The 14286-nt window shown below is 48.3% G+C and overlaps 1 protein-coding gene across 1 annotated transcript; it reads left to right on the top strand.

Annotated features, from left to right (window-relative positions):
- Positions 1-510: 510 nt before the first annotated feature.
- On the top strand, positions 511-6407 carry LOC126284107 (cuticle protein 9.5-like). Its single transcript, XM_049982765.1, has 2 exons — positions 511-620; positions 5956-6407. The coding sequence occupies exons 1-2, from the start codon at positions 612-614 to the stop codon at positions 6262-6264; spliced, it is 318 nt and encodes a 105-aa protein (XP_049838722.1). The 5' UTR covers positions 511-611; the 3' UTR covers positions 6265-6407.
- The last annotated feature ends 7879 nt before the right edge of the window (positions 6408-14286 follow it).

Below are 14286 nucleotides of genomic sequence, written 5' to 3'. Positions count from 1 at the left end.
CAGTGACTTATTAAACTGATAGTTCGGTAATTTTGACATCTGTCAAGATCTGCTTTCTTTGGAATTGGTATCATAATCATACTCGGAGGAAAAGAAGGGAAACCTGCTAAGCAAGTTCAAGGACGGTACACAGTTTCACACAACGAATAAAAATAATGTCTCCGTAAATTTAAAGAGTTTGGGAACTGGACAGATGTTGGACCTGTCGGTCTCGCGACGGCGAAGTCGGGGACCAGGGGCCTGCGTGTGGCGCTGTGCGCTGTAACAAAGGACGGCCGCCGGTGCCTTCCAGAGGCGCGGTGCGTCGGCAAGGCGGTTCGCGGGCGGCAACAGCGAAGACGCTGACCTCGGCGGCGCACGCAGGGCGGGCGCCGACCTTGATCTTCACGCAGGAGCGAACGACCGCGGCGGCGCGTCGGTGTCTGCCGACCACCGCCCCCTCCCCGTTCCCACCGGCTGGCGCCTGATTTATTTAAATATGTCGCCTCTCAGGCGTGGTCCGAGGGTTGCAGACCGCCTATAAAAGCCCAAGCGTCGTCTGCGAAAGGCACTTCTGCTCTCCAGCAGCTTACAGCGTAGCCACCAGCCGACGCCACCAACCACCCAGCACCATGAACTCCGTAAGTACTTTCGTTACTGCTTAACTCGCTACACTTAGCAGGTCCACTTCCTTTGCCGCGCTGGGACGTGCCTAGAGCTGTGGACCACATCCAAGTCCAGCCTAGGCCCTTTGCTTCTTGTAAGTCGTATGCGCGTCTAACGCTCTGAAACTATTAGGAACTTACACTATGTACTAACACAGAAACCTCTCTTTCGTCACTTACCCTGTACTTCGGAGTACGCAGCTCATGTTCTGGTGGTCAGCGTTGCTGCCTCTGGATTACGGAGTCCCTGGATCGATTCCCAACTACATTGGGGACTTTCTCCATCCGTAGACTGAGTGTGTGTGTTGTCCTCATCATTTCATCATCATTAGGGAAAATAGCGAGACTAAATAATGTAAGGACTGGGGATTTGAACGGGCATTGATAATCGCGTCTTTGAGCCCTCCACAAACCAAAAATCATCATTATGCTTCGGAAATAGATGTACCATAGACTCACGACCCTTAAAAGTGGATATGATTTCACTGCCTCACCTGGGTCTTGTAGCTGACATCACTAACCCGTGTTTGAGCTTTATTTTATCTAATGTACTAGCGTTCTGGTCTGAAAAATTTTGCTTGGTTATCTAACTGAACTAGGACTTCGCGCTATGCAGTTGTTAGAAAGTAACTGACGGAGGAAAAGTCTGAAACGACATATTGAGCACCACTCCGCCTAATGTTTGTTCGCCTCAGCATGCACTCTAAAGGCTGACTGCCTTCTTAACTGTACTCAAACATAAATTGTATACATGCGCACTCGGCACAGATGTAAATGTCAATATATTGATAACATTTACTCTCGCATCGGTAGATAAAATTAGCACTTGAGTAGGTGCCCTTTCCCTGTAACAGTGTCTACAGTTTTGCGCCTAGTAAAGTGACATAGTGGTAACACTATGGACTCGTACTCGAAAGGACGTCGGGGCACCCTGATCTCATTGATTTCCCTAACGTGAATGCTGGTACTGATCGTGTGAAATGGTGCTACCGATCACCTTCCCAAAATGTTCAAATGTCTGTGAATTCTTATGGGTCTTAACTGCTAAGGTCATCAGTCCCTAAGTTTACACATTATTTAACCTAAATTATCCTAAGGACAAACACACTCTCCCATGCCCGAGGGAGGACTCGAACCTCCGCCGAGACCAGCCGCACAGTCCATGACTGCACCATCTCAGACCGCTCGGCCCATCCATCGCTGCAACCGATCACTTTCCCCATCTTCAACCAATACGATCTTGGATTTCGTCTTTAAAGACCTCTACATAGCCAAGACTTTAACCCAAAATTTCTTTCCTTCACACAAAGAGGCAGCTGATCAAGTTCGCACTCGTCGATACTGCGTGCACCTGCTTGCACTTAACAGAGGGTTTGCGACAGCGTTTCTGCTGCCGTTCTAACCCGCTGTTCGAAGGCAATGAAGCCCTCTGCATCCATTTTCATCTAGTTACTATAGTCGATTCTCCCTCTACCATTTTCATCACCTAATTCCCTTCTGTACCAAATTAACTATTCCTCACCATCACAGGACGTCTTACTACCCCATGCCTGCTGTAAGCCAGGCTCTGCGATAATGCAGTTTCCCCATCGATTCATTTCATCAATCCTTCCGTACTTGTCCGATTAACCCATATAATCTTCACTCCTCTACAACCCCACAACCCAGTATTTTTTATTATCATCTTATCAACCCTCTTTATCGACGACGTTTCCTTATGTTATAGAACTACGCACCAGAAAAATACTTTCAGAAAATACTTCCTAGTACTCAGCTCCAAATTTTGTATTACACATACTTCTGTTCTTAATAAATGACAGTCTCCTTTTTTACATCCTCTTTCTCCCTGTTGTCCTATATTTTTTAAACAAATAGAAAATTTCTTCTACTAGTTGCAGAGTGTAATTTTCAAATCGTATTCCTCTAGCGTCGTATTTCTTAATTCGACTACAGTTCCTTACGCTGGTATAACTTCTATTCATATTCATTTTACAATCTACTTTCCAGACACTGCCACAGTCCGCATAGCTGATTTTCAAAATTCTTTGCCATGTATGAGACAATTGTAACGTAATCAGAAAAACCTTAAAGCTTTCATCCTTTCGTTCCAAATCGCAATTTATTTTTCAAATGGTTCAAATGGCACTGACCACTATGGGACTTAACTGCAGTGGTCATGAGTCCCCTAGAACTTAGAACTACTTAAACCTAACTAACCTAAGGACATCATACACATCCATGCCCGAGGCAGGATTCGAACCTGCGACCGTAGCGTTCGCGCGGTTCCAGACTGCAGCGCCTAGAACCACTCGGCCACATCGGCCGGCTTATTTTTCAAACTTTGCTTGAGTTTCGTTTACTTCTTGCTCTATACGGAAATTTAATACTTTGGGGGATGGTCCACAACCCTGTCTTTCTCCATTCTCTTACTGCCATCTTTTGATGTACTTTGATTCTTGCAACAGAAGTCTGATTGTAGATAATCTCTCATTTCCTTATTTTACCCAGATAACTTAGTAATTCCAAAGAGTGTACTACAGGCAACATTGTCAAAAGCTTTATCTGAGGCTAAAAATGCTATGAATGATGATTCGTCTTTCTTTAAACTGTGTTCAGTTCTTCAGAAAGTAACTAGCGTTAGTATTGTGCAATCGGGACTTATTAAACTGGAAGTTTTGCAATACTATTGCCAATCAACACTCTCCATCTTCGGTATTTGGATTCTTATATACTTCTCCACGTCTAGCGTATTTCGCCTGTCTTCTTCCCACAAATTCAGATGATTATTCAGATCTGCTATTTCTTCTGGAATCAATGTGAATAGAAAATTATACTGTACTGAATTGGTTTTTACTAATCCCGTCTGTACTTAGTATCACTATCTTCCAGGGAAACTATCACTTCGGCGGCTACCTTGTATTTACATGTAACGGATGTGCAGTTTCAATGACAGATACCACAACACGGCCATTGCCTGTGTCACACTTTATCTATGGCTGATGCAAAAATTGCGATCTCATATGGAGCAGGTACAATGGACGAGGTTAAATCTCAAACACCGTCGCTCATAATGCGTTAGGCAGACAACGTAGTATATCCTCTGAGGACGTACAGAGGATACTGTCAGCGTTAAATGTTGCAAAAGGTGTTTCTCCCGTTTGCGACGCAAATTTAGATTGCAGAAATTGTGAAAAGCTTCGTGGTGAGGAGGGAGCGGTACAATTTTCTCTCTTTTTCCTGATTTATAATGGAATAGATGGTTTAGCGGCTCAAAGGCGAAAGTTTAACATTTGTTGGCGACTGGCATTTATAGAGAAGGGTTGTTAGATCAGTTGGAGAACGATAGGCAAACAACGATCTGTAGCATGTTTGAGGAACATCACCAGCGTTTGGCTGAAAGGATTTGGGGAAACTATGAAAAATGTTAATATTTACGTTGAAGAGGTGATTTGAACTTTTTTTTTTTGTTTTTTTTTTGTTTTTTGCTACACCGAAACGACACACATTGTCAAACTCCTCTGCACATCACTGTGAAACGTGGTGTAGTGATCACTTAACTGCACAAAACTGCGATTCGCAAGGGCATTCGCGAGTACGTCGATATTCTACACATCATATGTGGCAGAAGAAAAAGACTACTGCAGTTAACAATATGTAGATCACTATGAAATGTAAACATTAAACTGAAATTACATTGGGTTTAGAAAATAGTCCAGCAGATTCTGATGATGTAGAAATTCTGCCTGACAGTGGCGAACTGTTATCAAACTTCAAAAATTGGTAGCGTTACATAGTATAGACGAAATTTTACGAAATGAATCCATTTACTTTGCTATTGACGCTTGTTTCCTATAGCCATTTTGAACAAATTTTGATATGAGTATAATTCAGATTTGATTGAAGCTTCGCTGCAAAGGAGACTAAAAACCAGTATGAAAAATTTAGCGACTAGTCTGTTATCCGTTTTCACACAATACTCCGACGGACTCTTCTCACTCATTCTAAAGCACAACACTTAGTCGAACCACAAAATCGAGAGTCTCCCTGAATAGTCCAGTTAGGGATGTACCCAGGGTGACTGATTCCATTTGTATCCATTGCTGTCAAGGCGTCGAGATGGTACATTGTCAATAGGTCAGCATGACTGTACTGGGGCTTATTAAAGCCGTACACTGGGAAGTAGCCTCGCGGGATTAGCCGAGCGGTCTAGGGCGCTGCAGTCATGAACTGTGCGGCTGGTCCTGGCGGAGTTCCGAGTTCTCCCTCGGGCATGGGTGTGTGTGTAAGCTAAGGGACTGATGACCTTAGCAGTTAAGTCCCATAAGATTTCACACACATTCGAAAATTTTTTTGAAATGGGAAGTAATTCTGAGGTATCTAGTTCCGAATCGACCCACAGTTTTCCTCACTTCACCCAACACCCACCAAAAAGCTAGTACCATTTGTTCAGTATTCACCAGCAACTAGGGAGTAATTATGTACACTCCAGTTGGAGACCAACCAGTAATATTGATCACTGAACCTACTGGCACCATTGGGTCGCCAGTTAAACAGCATGCAAAGTTTTCAACAATTCGCCACGTTCACGCTGGTACTTGGCTGAGCCATTAACTGGGGACTAATTATTAAGTATCCAAGTGGAAAACTACCCACAATTGTCAGATGAACATACACTATGTCGTTATGGCACCTGTCGTACAACGATCACAGGTTCTAATCCTGCCTCGGGCATGGATGTGTGTGATGTCCTAAGGTTAGTTAGGGTCAAGTAGTTCTACGTTCTAAGGGACTGATGACCACAGATGTTAAGTCCCATAGTGCTCAGAGCCATTTGAACAAACACGTTTTTCCAAATGTCCCTTTGGTGATATTATCAACTGGGCGAGCCAATAAATTGGGTGAGCCGTACAATGGGTAAGTTGGGTTTTGTTGTTTGGGGGAAGAGACCAAACAGCGAGGTCCTCGGTCTAATCGGATTAGGGAAGGACGGGAAAGGGATTCGGCCGTACCCTTTCAAAGGAACCATCCCGGCACTGGCCTGGAGTGATTTAGGGAAATCACGGAAAACCCAAATCGGGATGGCCGGACGTAGGACTGAACCGTGGTCCGCCCGAATGCGGGTCCAGTGTGTTATCCACTACACCACCTCGCTCGGTAATGGGTTAATTGAGTAGACCATAGTTGAACAGCACATACATTGTCCACTGTTGGCCATTATCTGTCTGGGAGTAGGTGCGAAGTACCGAGCAAGACTCGCAGCTCAGACTGCGCCGCTGGGGCTCCAGCTGACGGTGTACCGCGCTGTCCACAGTTGGCCGTGATCGCCCTGGCCCTGGTCGCCGCCGCCGCCGCCACCAGCGTGCCCGCCAGCACCAGCCTGGTGCGCGACGCCGCCGTCGTCTCGCCCTACGTCGGCTCCTACGTGGCGCCGGTGGTGCCGTCCACCGTGGTCGCCAGCGGCGTCGTGCCCGCCGCCGGCGTCAAGACCGTCGACGTGAAGACCGTGCCCTACCCGTACACCTACCAGAGCGTCTACCCCGCCGGAGTGTACCCCGCCGGGGTCTACCACGCTGGAATCTACGGCGCCGGCTACCCGGCCATCGTCCCCCACGTCTACTAGACCCGGCTGCCGCACCCACGACTCCTTGACACTGCCCTCGTATCGATCACATTCCTTATCTGCCTAGCTGCGTGTGTGTCTCTCTGTATGTCTGTATAAAGTTTTAAAAAATCCGAATAAAGTGCCCGTGGTATTTTATTCAAGCTACTGTGTCCTTACTTTCATTAATTTATATATGTATCCCAACAATATTAGCACCACCAGGCCTTTATTTACATCAAACCAACAATTCTATGTAAGTTAAAAAAATTACTATATTCCTCCAACTGCATTAAGGTGTTGGTTTTATTGGCAACTAGTTTCGATGTTGCTACAACATCATCTTCAGGCTCTAAATACAACATACCATACACAAACAACAAATAAAACAACAGTGATTAATGAGTTATTACGCAAAACAATTCTATTATAACCATGTAACATAGTGGATAATTTACTGGGTGATTAAAAAGTCAGCATAAATTTGAAAAATTAATAAATCACGGAATAATGGAGATGGAGAGGTACAAATTCACACATATGCTTCGAATGACATGGGATTTTATTAGAACCAAACAAATACAAAAGTTCAAAAAATGTCCGACAGATGGCGCTTCATCTGATCAGAATAGCAATAATTCGCATAACAAAGTAGCACAAAGCAAAGATGATGTTCGTTACAGGAAATGCTCAATATGTCCACCATCATTCCTCAACAATAGCTGTAGTCGAGGAATAATGTTGTGAACAGCACTATAAAGCATGTCCGGAGTTGCATTGCCGTCGGATGTTGTCTTTCAGCATCCCTAGAGATGTCGGTCGGTCACGATAAACTTGCGACTTCAGGTACCCCCAAAGCCAATAATTGCACGGACTCAGGTCTGGGGACCTGGGAGGCCAAGCATGACGAAAGTGGCGAATGACCACACGATCGTTACCAAACGACTCGCGCAAGAGATCTTTCACGCGTCTAGCAATATGGGGTGGAGCGCCATCCTGCACAAACATCGTACGTTCCAGCAGGTGTTTACCATCCATGCTGGGGATGATGCGATTCTGTAACATATCGGCGTACCTCTCACCTCTCACTGTACCAGCTACAAAACCAGAATCACGCATTTCCTCGAAGGAAAAAGGCCCGATAACGGTAGATGTGGTAAATCCAACGCATACCGTGACTTCCTCGTCGCGCAGTGGGGTTTCCACGACAGTTCTGGCATTTTCGGTACCCCAAATTCTGCAGACCCTCGGAGCGTGAAATGAGCTTCGTCGGTCCACAACACATTACTTAACCAATCGTCATCTGCTGCCATTTTTTTAAACGCCCACACCGCAGATTCCCTCCGCTTCACTAAATCGGCAGGTAACAGTTCATGATGCCGATGGATTTTGTAGGGATAGCATCGGAGGGTACACCTAAGTGCCAACCAAACAGTAGAGTATGGAATGCCGGTGCGACGTGCGACTGCACGAGCGCTGACTTCCCAGTGCGTAGACGAACCCGCTAGTCTTCAATTCTTCCTGAACTGTCTCACCAGCATTACGCCTTGTGCTCGGTCGGCCACTACGGGGTCTATAAACAATCCGTGGCTTCGAACTTCGAAATCGTTCTCGCCACAGCTACATTTGTCAATGTACCTTTACCCGTCAGAATCCCTTCCTATGGCGATAGGACGGTAACGCAGAATTAGCACATTCCCCATTCCGATAATACAGCTTCACTAAAAGCGCCTTTTCAGGTAACGACAACGTGCGGCGACTGCTGGCACATCATTTTCTCTCTTTTTTTTTCTTTATTGTTATTTTTAAACCTCTTTACAGACAGGTCTGCAGTAGCATACTACGCCGCTCTTTGGCCTTAGAGAAACACACAAGATAAAACGGAGACAATGTGAGATAAAAATACGGTGGACACACAAACGGAGACAAACACTTTTTAAAATACATGGAGCCGTTCACGGCTGTAGGGTCCAAGATACAATTTGTTCAAACACTTGGACACATACATAGATGAAAATTTTCACACTTGAACGTAGGTGCGCAAAACGAACAACACTGAACTACTTAAGCACAAAACGACGGCACACACGGAAACACGAGGCATTGATCTCAGGCGCGCGAATGTTCACTAACCGTGTACGAGTCCGGGGACCTGCCAAGAGAGGAGAGAGCAGATGCTATGGGCAGGGGAGATAGGGGGGGGAGGAAGGAAGCCCGGGGGAAGAGTGGTGGAGGAAGGGGTCGGGTGAAAAGGAAAGGGACGAGGGTGCCTAAAGGAAAGGACACAGGAAGTGGGGGTGGGGAGGATCAAAGTTGATAGGAGGGGTAGATGGAGGGGAGGAGGATATCATCAGGGAGGGGAAGCTGGCGGAAGCCACCTCGGGAGAGGGTAAGGAGGGTGGAGAGATGGACACGGGGTGGGACGTGGGAATACAGGTGAGCAGTGGGCGGGGGTGGGAGAGGATGGGCGAGACAAGCAGGTGAGGAAGATCGAGTTTGCAGGAGGTGTGCAGGATCTGTAACCTTTCAAGGAAAAGGAGGAGGTGGTGGAACAGAATGAGATCATACAGGATCCGCACAGGGGAGGGGAGACGGATGCAATAGGCGAGGTGGAGAGCATGGCGTTAAAGGATTTGAAGGGATTTATATAAGTTAGGGGGGCAGAGATCCAGGCCGGATGGGCGTAACAAAGGATAGGGCAGATGAGGGATTTATAGGTGTGGAGGATGGTGGAGGGGTCCAGACCCCACGTACAGCCGGAAAGAAGCTTGAGGAGATGGAGTCGGGAGAGTGCCTTGCCTTGGATTGAGATGAGGGGTCCAGGAGAGGCGATGGTCGAGGATGACGCCAAGGTACTTGAGGGTGGGGGTGAGAGCGATAGGACGTCCATAGACGGTGAGATAGTAATCAAGGAGGTGGAAGGAAGAGGTGGTTTTGCCTACAATGATTGACCTTGAGCAACCACTGGTTGCACCAAGCGGTGAACCGGTCCAGATGGGATTGGAGAAGGTGTTGGGAGCGCTACAGGGTGGGGGCAAGGGCAAGGAAGGTGGTGTCATCAGCAAACTGGAGAAGGTGAACAGGGGGTGACAGCGGCGACATGTCCGCCGTATACAAAAGGTAGAGAAGGGGGAAGAGGACGGAGCCTTGGGGCACACTGATGGAGGGAAGAAAGGTGTAGGAATCCGTGATATGGATGATGACGTAGGAAGGACGGTGGGAGAGAAAGGAGCCGATCAGACGGATGTAGTTAATGGGAAGGTCGAAGGTTTGGAGCTTGAAGAGGAGACTGGAATGCCATACGCGATCATAAGCTCGATTGAGGTCCAGGAAGAGGAAGATAGTGGAGCGATGAGAAGTAAGCTGGTCGGAAAGGGGATGAGTGAGGTGAAGGAGAAGGTCGTTGGAAGAGAAGGATGGCCGAAAGCCACACTGGGTACCCCAAATTCTGTAGACCCTCGGAGCGGGAAATGAGCTTCGTCGGTCCACAACACATTACTTAACCAATCGTCATCTGCTGCCATTTTTTTAAACGCCCACACCGCAGATTCCCTCCGCTTCACTAAATCGGCAGGTAACAGTTCATGATGCCGATGGATTTTGTAGGGATAGCATCGGAGGGTACACCTAAGTGCCAACCAAACAGTAGAGTATGGAATGCCGGTGCGACGTGCGACTGCACGAGCGCTGACTTCCCAGTGCGTAGACGAACCCGCTAGTCTTCAATTCTTCCTGAACTGTCTCACCAGCATTATGCCTTGTGCTCGGTCGGCCACTACGGGGTCTATAAACAATCCGTGGCTTCGAACTTCGAAATCGTTCTCGCCACAGCTGCATTTGTCAATGGACCTTTACCCGTCAGAATCCCTTCCTATGGCGATAGGACGGTAACGCAGAATTAGCACATTCCCCATTCCGATAATACAGCTTCACTAAAAGCGCCTTTTCAGGTAACGACAACGTGCGGCGACTGCTGGCACATCATTTTCTCTCTTTTTTTTCTTTATTGTTATTTTTAAACCTCTTTACAGACAGGTCTGCAGTAGCATACTACGCCGCTCTTTGGCCTTAGAGAAATACACAAGATAAAACGGAGACAATGTGAGATAAAAATACGGTGGACACACAAACGGAGACAAACACTTTTTAAAATACATGGAGCCGTTCACGGGCGTAGGGTCCAAGATACAATTTGTTCAGACACTTGGACACATACATAGGCGAAAATTTTCACACTTGACGTAGGAAGGTCGTAGAAGGTCGTTGGAAGAGAAGGATGGCCGAAAGCCACACTGGGTAACGGGAAGGAGGCAGTGCTGGCGGAGATGCTGTTGGATGCGTTGGGTGACGATAGATTCCAGGACCTTGCTGAAGACCGAGTTAAGGCTGATGGGACGGTAGCAGGAGACGGCGGACGGCGGTTTGTCAGGCTTAAGGAACATCGGGTTATGGGAGGTTTTCCAAAGGTTGGGATAGTAACTGGTGGACAGGACTGCATTGTAGAGCCTGGCCAAGCTGGAGAGGAAAGAGACAGGAGCTTCACGAAGGTGACGGTAGGTGACACAATCATGACCAGGAACGGTGTTGCGCTTTTTGCGGAGTGTAGCAATGAGATCCTGTGTAGTGATAGGGGCATTGAGTTTCGTGTGTGCAATTTTGTCCAAGTGCTGGAAACCAGGTGCGAGGGGAGGGAGAGAAATGTCAGTTCGATAATGGACATTTGGGAAGAGGGTGTAATCAAACTGGGGATCATTGGGGATGGAGAATACATCAGAGAGGTAGGAGGCAAAGTGATTGGCCTTACTAAGGGTGTCTGGGAAGGGGTGATCATCATGGAGAAGAGGATAGTAGGGGGAGGGTTTAGTTCCAGTAAGGCGATGGAAGGTCGACCAGAACCTGGGCGAGTTGATGGGTAGAGTGGCAATTAAACGGGTGCATGTCTGTCGCCAGTCCCGGCGTTTCTTAGCCTCGAGCAAATTACGAATGTGTCGCTGGAGTTGCCGGTGGAGTCGTAGTGTGTCCGGGTCACGCGTGCGAGGAATGTACAGTAGAGACGACAGGATTCACGGAAGAGGAGGATGGCTTGTGGGGGTAAGTTAGAACAGTGGGGGTGGATGGCGACAGTATGGACGTGGGCCTCTATGGCCTCATACAAGGTATGCTGGAGAATGGAGGCGGCATGGGTTACATCGTCTGGGTGGCGGTAGGTGAAGGGGTGGCTAGCGACCTGGGTGGAGGGGGTATCCCTGTAGGCATTCCAGTTGGCACGGGAATAGTCATGGATGTAGTTAGGGGGAGGGGCATTACGGGGGTCGGTGCGGGGGCGACGACCGTCTGAAACGGCCAGGAGTACAGGGAGATGGTCGTTACCAATAGTCTCCAGGACATCCACCATTATGCTGTCAAGGAGGTTGGGGGAGGAAAGGATAACATCGGGAGTGGAGTTGGATTCGGGACAGGTGTGCTGGGGGTTGGGGATGAGGTCGCCTTGAAGGGAGGAGAGGAACCGATGCCACTGCCGTAACTGGGCGGCGGAACGACTATGGATGTTGAAGTCGGCCGCGATCACATAAGAGGAGAAGGTACGGTCAGTGTGGGAGAGGAAGTTGAAGGGAATAGGGGCGTTAGAGCGGACATATATGGTGGTGAAGGTAATGGTAAGGCTGGGGAAGAAGAGACTAAGGATCAGGTGTTAAGTGGGGTTGGGAAGGAGAGGTTGGAGGCGAACGGGGATGCGCCTTGAGCTCTGCCAACACCTCCTCCTCCATGATCGTCGGACTAAGCCGAGTGATCACGGCGGTGAGGGTCGGCGGGCGACGCGGGTGTTGGAGTTCATGGGAGGGAGGCGGGGATGGAGTAGGGGTGAGGGAGGCATGAGGGCCAAAGTGGGTGACAGGGATGCGGGAAAGGAGGTCTGTGTGGAGGGTAGGGCTGGGGGAGGAGTTGAGCACCAAATCATGGCGAGTAGTGAGGAGGGAGATGGGGGCACGAGGAAAATTCTGGCGAAGGAAGAGGGTGAGGTTCCAGGCTTTAAGAATGGATGGATCAGGACGGGAGAGGAGGTAGCGGTAGGTGGAGAGGGTGGAGGTGGAGGAGGAGGAGGAGGAGGAGGGCGCAGGTGGGGAGACCTCAATGGCATCATGAGTTGGGGAAGGAGGACATGGCAGAGCCTTTTTGGGAGTAGAGGAGGCAGCGGTGCCACTGGGACGCTTGACGGCGGCAGAGGAGGTGTGGGGGATGGGAGCGACTGCAATGTGGCGTGGAGTGGCAGGTCCCCGTGCTGGAGGCGGCGCCGGAGATGGTGAGGGCGATGGTGAAGGCGACGGTGAAGATGATGACGATGATTGCGAAGGGGAGAGTTGAGCATCAACCATAGCCCTCCGGGCGACCTCCATAGCTGGGGCCACAGAAATGGAAGGAGCAGAGGGAAGCTATCAGAGGAGGCGCGGGAGGGAGGAGCCAGCGATGGGGCGACAAATAGGGAGGGAGTTGTGAGAGTGAGGAGTGGGGGGATGGACTGAGGGGGGAGTGATGCGGCACACCATGTGATAGTGGTGACAGCGGCGGAGGGAGAGATGTATATGATGGCAGTGGTGGTGGCTGTAGAAGAGGTGGTGGGGGTTGACATTATGATAAGAGGAAAATCACAGGACAAGACAAAGAAGCAAACGAGTGACGGGCAGGGCGACGAGAGACACAGAGGAGAAGGGGTCAGAGAATGACGAAGAATGAAGGAGACTGGGGCCGAAGCCCTACTCTGCTGTCGCTGGAGCGGAGGGGGGGGGGGGGGGTGGGCGACCCGTCCGGCTGGCTGGTGGGGACGCCTCCGCTGCTGCTGCTACTGCTGCTGCTGCTGCTGCTGGTGGTGGCAGCTAGGACCACTGCTGGCTGCTGGCTGCCGGTGGGGACCAGTGCGGGCTGCGGGCTGCAGGCTGCGAGCGGGTACCGCCGCTGGCTGCTGGCAGGGACCGCTGCTGGCCGGACTGCTGCACGTCGGCGGGCTGGCTGGCTGGCTGGCTGGCTGGAACCTGCAACACCTATCGCTTCGATTGGTACCGTAATAGCACATTCGAAGGGTGGTATTCAAACAAATTACCGCCGGAGATTATTCTCTCTCTCTCATTACAGCTCCTTTTATACACGATTGTCATGTGCATTCACTGAAGTTTTGCTGTCCAGCGCCATCTGTCGGACATTTTGTGAACCTTTTTTGTTCTAATGAAACCCCATCTTATTCCAAGCATGAGTGTGAATTTTTACCTCTCTATCTACATTATTCCGTGGTTTATTCATTTTTCAAATTTATACTGACTTTTTGATCACATGGTAAATGAAACTAAGTATATTTTTGGTCATTTCCGTTCAAACGGCATCACTCTGGATGCGTGGTCTCACTAAATATAAACGAAGCTGTATATGTACAACCGTTTTATTATATGTTAATAAAAGGTATTAAAAAATGGGAGTATATAAAAGCTTAATCGACATGACGTTATTTAATGGATAATAATACAGGCATGGAACAATGTATTTTTTCAAAATAATGAACTATGAAAAGGAGAACACACGCATTGCCAATCAGACATATGTTAGGTAAACTTCATTGTTTACTTGTAGTGAACGGTGGGCAAGGTAGACTAGAGTTATGTTTGCAAAATTCTGTACTGTGGTCATACTAAAGTAACAGTGGCGTAATTTACTTAGACAACTTCGTTCCTAACACCATCAAAGAAGTGGTATGGGACTGAAAAAATTGTGTGAAACTCAGTTGATACAAGGTTGTCAACAGCGTAAAACACATACTAATCAATTAAAAAAACTATTCATTCTTATAAAACTCTACGTTAACACGTTGCTGAAATAACTTCTATGTCGGTGTCTCATCGAAGGCTATGATCAGGGTCTAAAATAATCGATTCCAGTAAGTTTAAATGGTCAAAAGCACGATCAGGTACATGGAAATGCTCTGAATAGAAACAATCTAGGTAATGTCAGCTGAAATAAACGGTCATATATGTAACCTCTAATAAATACACACAAAGA

This window comes from Schistocerca gregaria, chromosome 8 (genome assembly GCF_023897955.1).
Source record: "Schistocerca gregaria isolate iqSchGreg1 chromosome 8, iqSchGreg1.2, whole genome shotgun sequence".
Lineage (NCBI taxonomy): Eukaryota > Metazoa > Arthropoda > Insecta > Orthoptera > Acrididae > Schistocerca > Schistocerca gregaria.
Note: the sequence above shows the minus strand (reverse complement) of the source record. Positions and strands in the feature narration are given on the sequence as shown.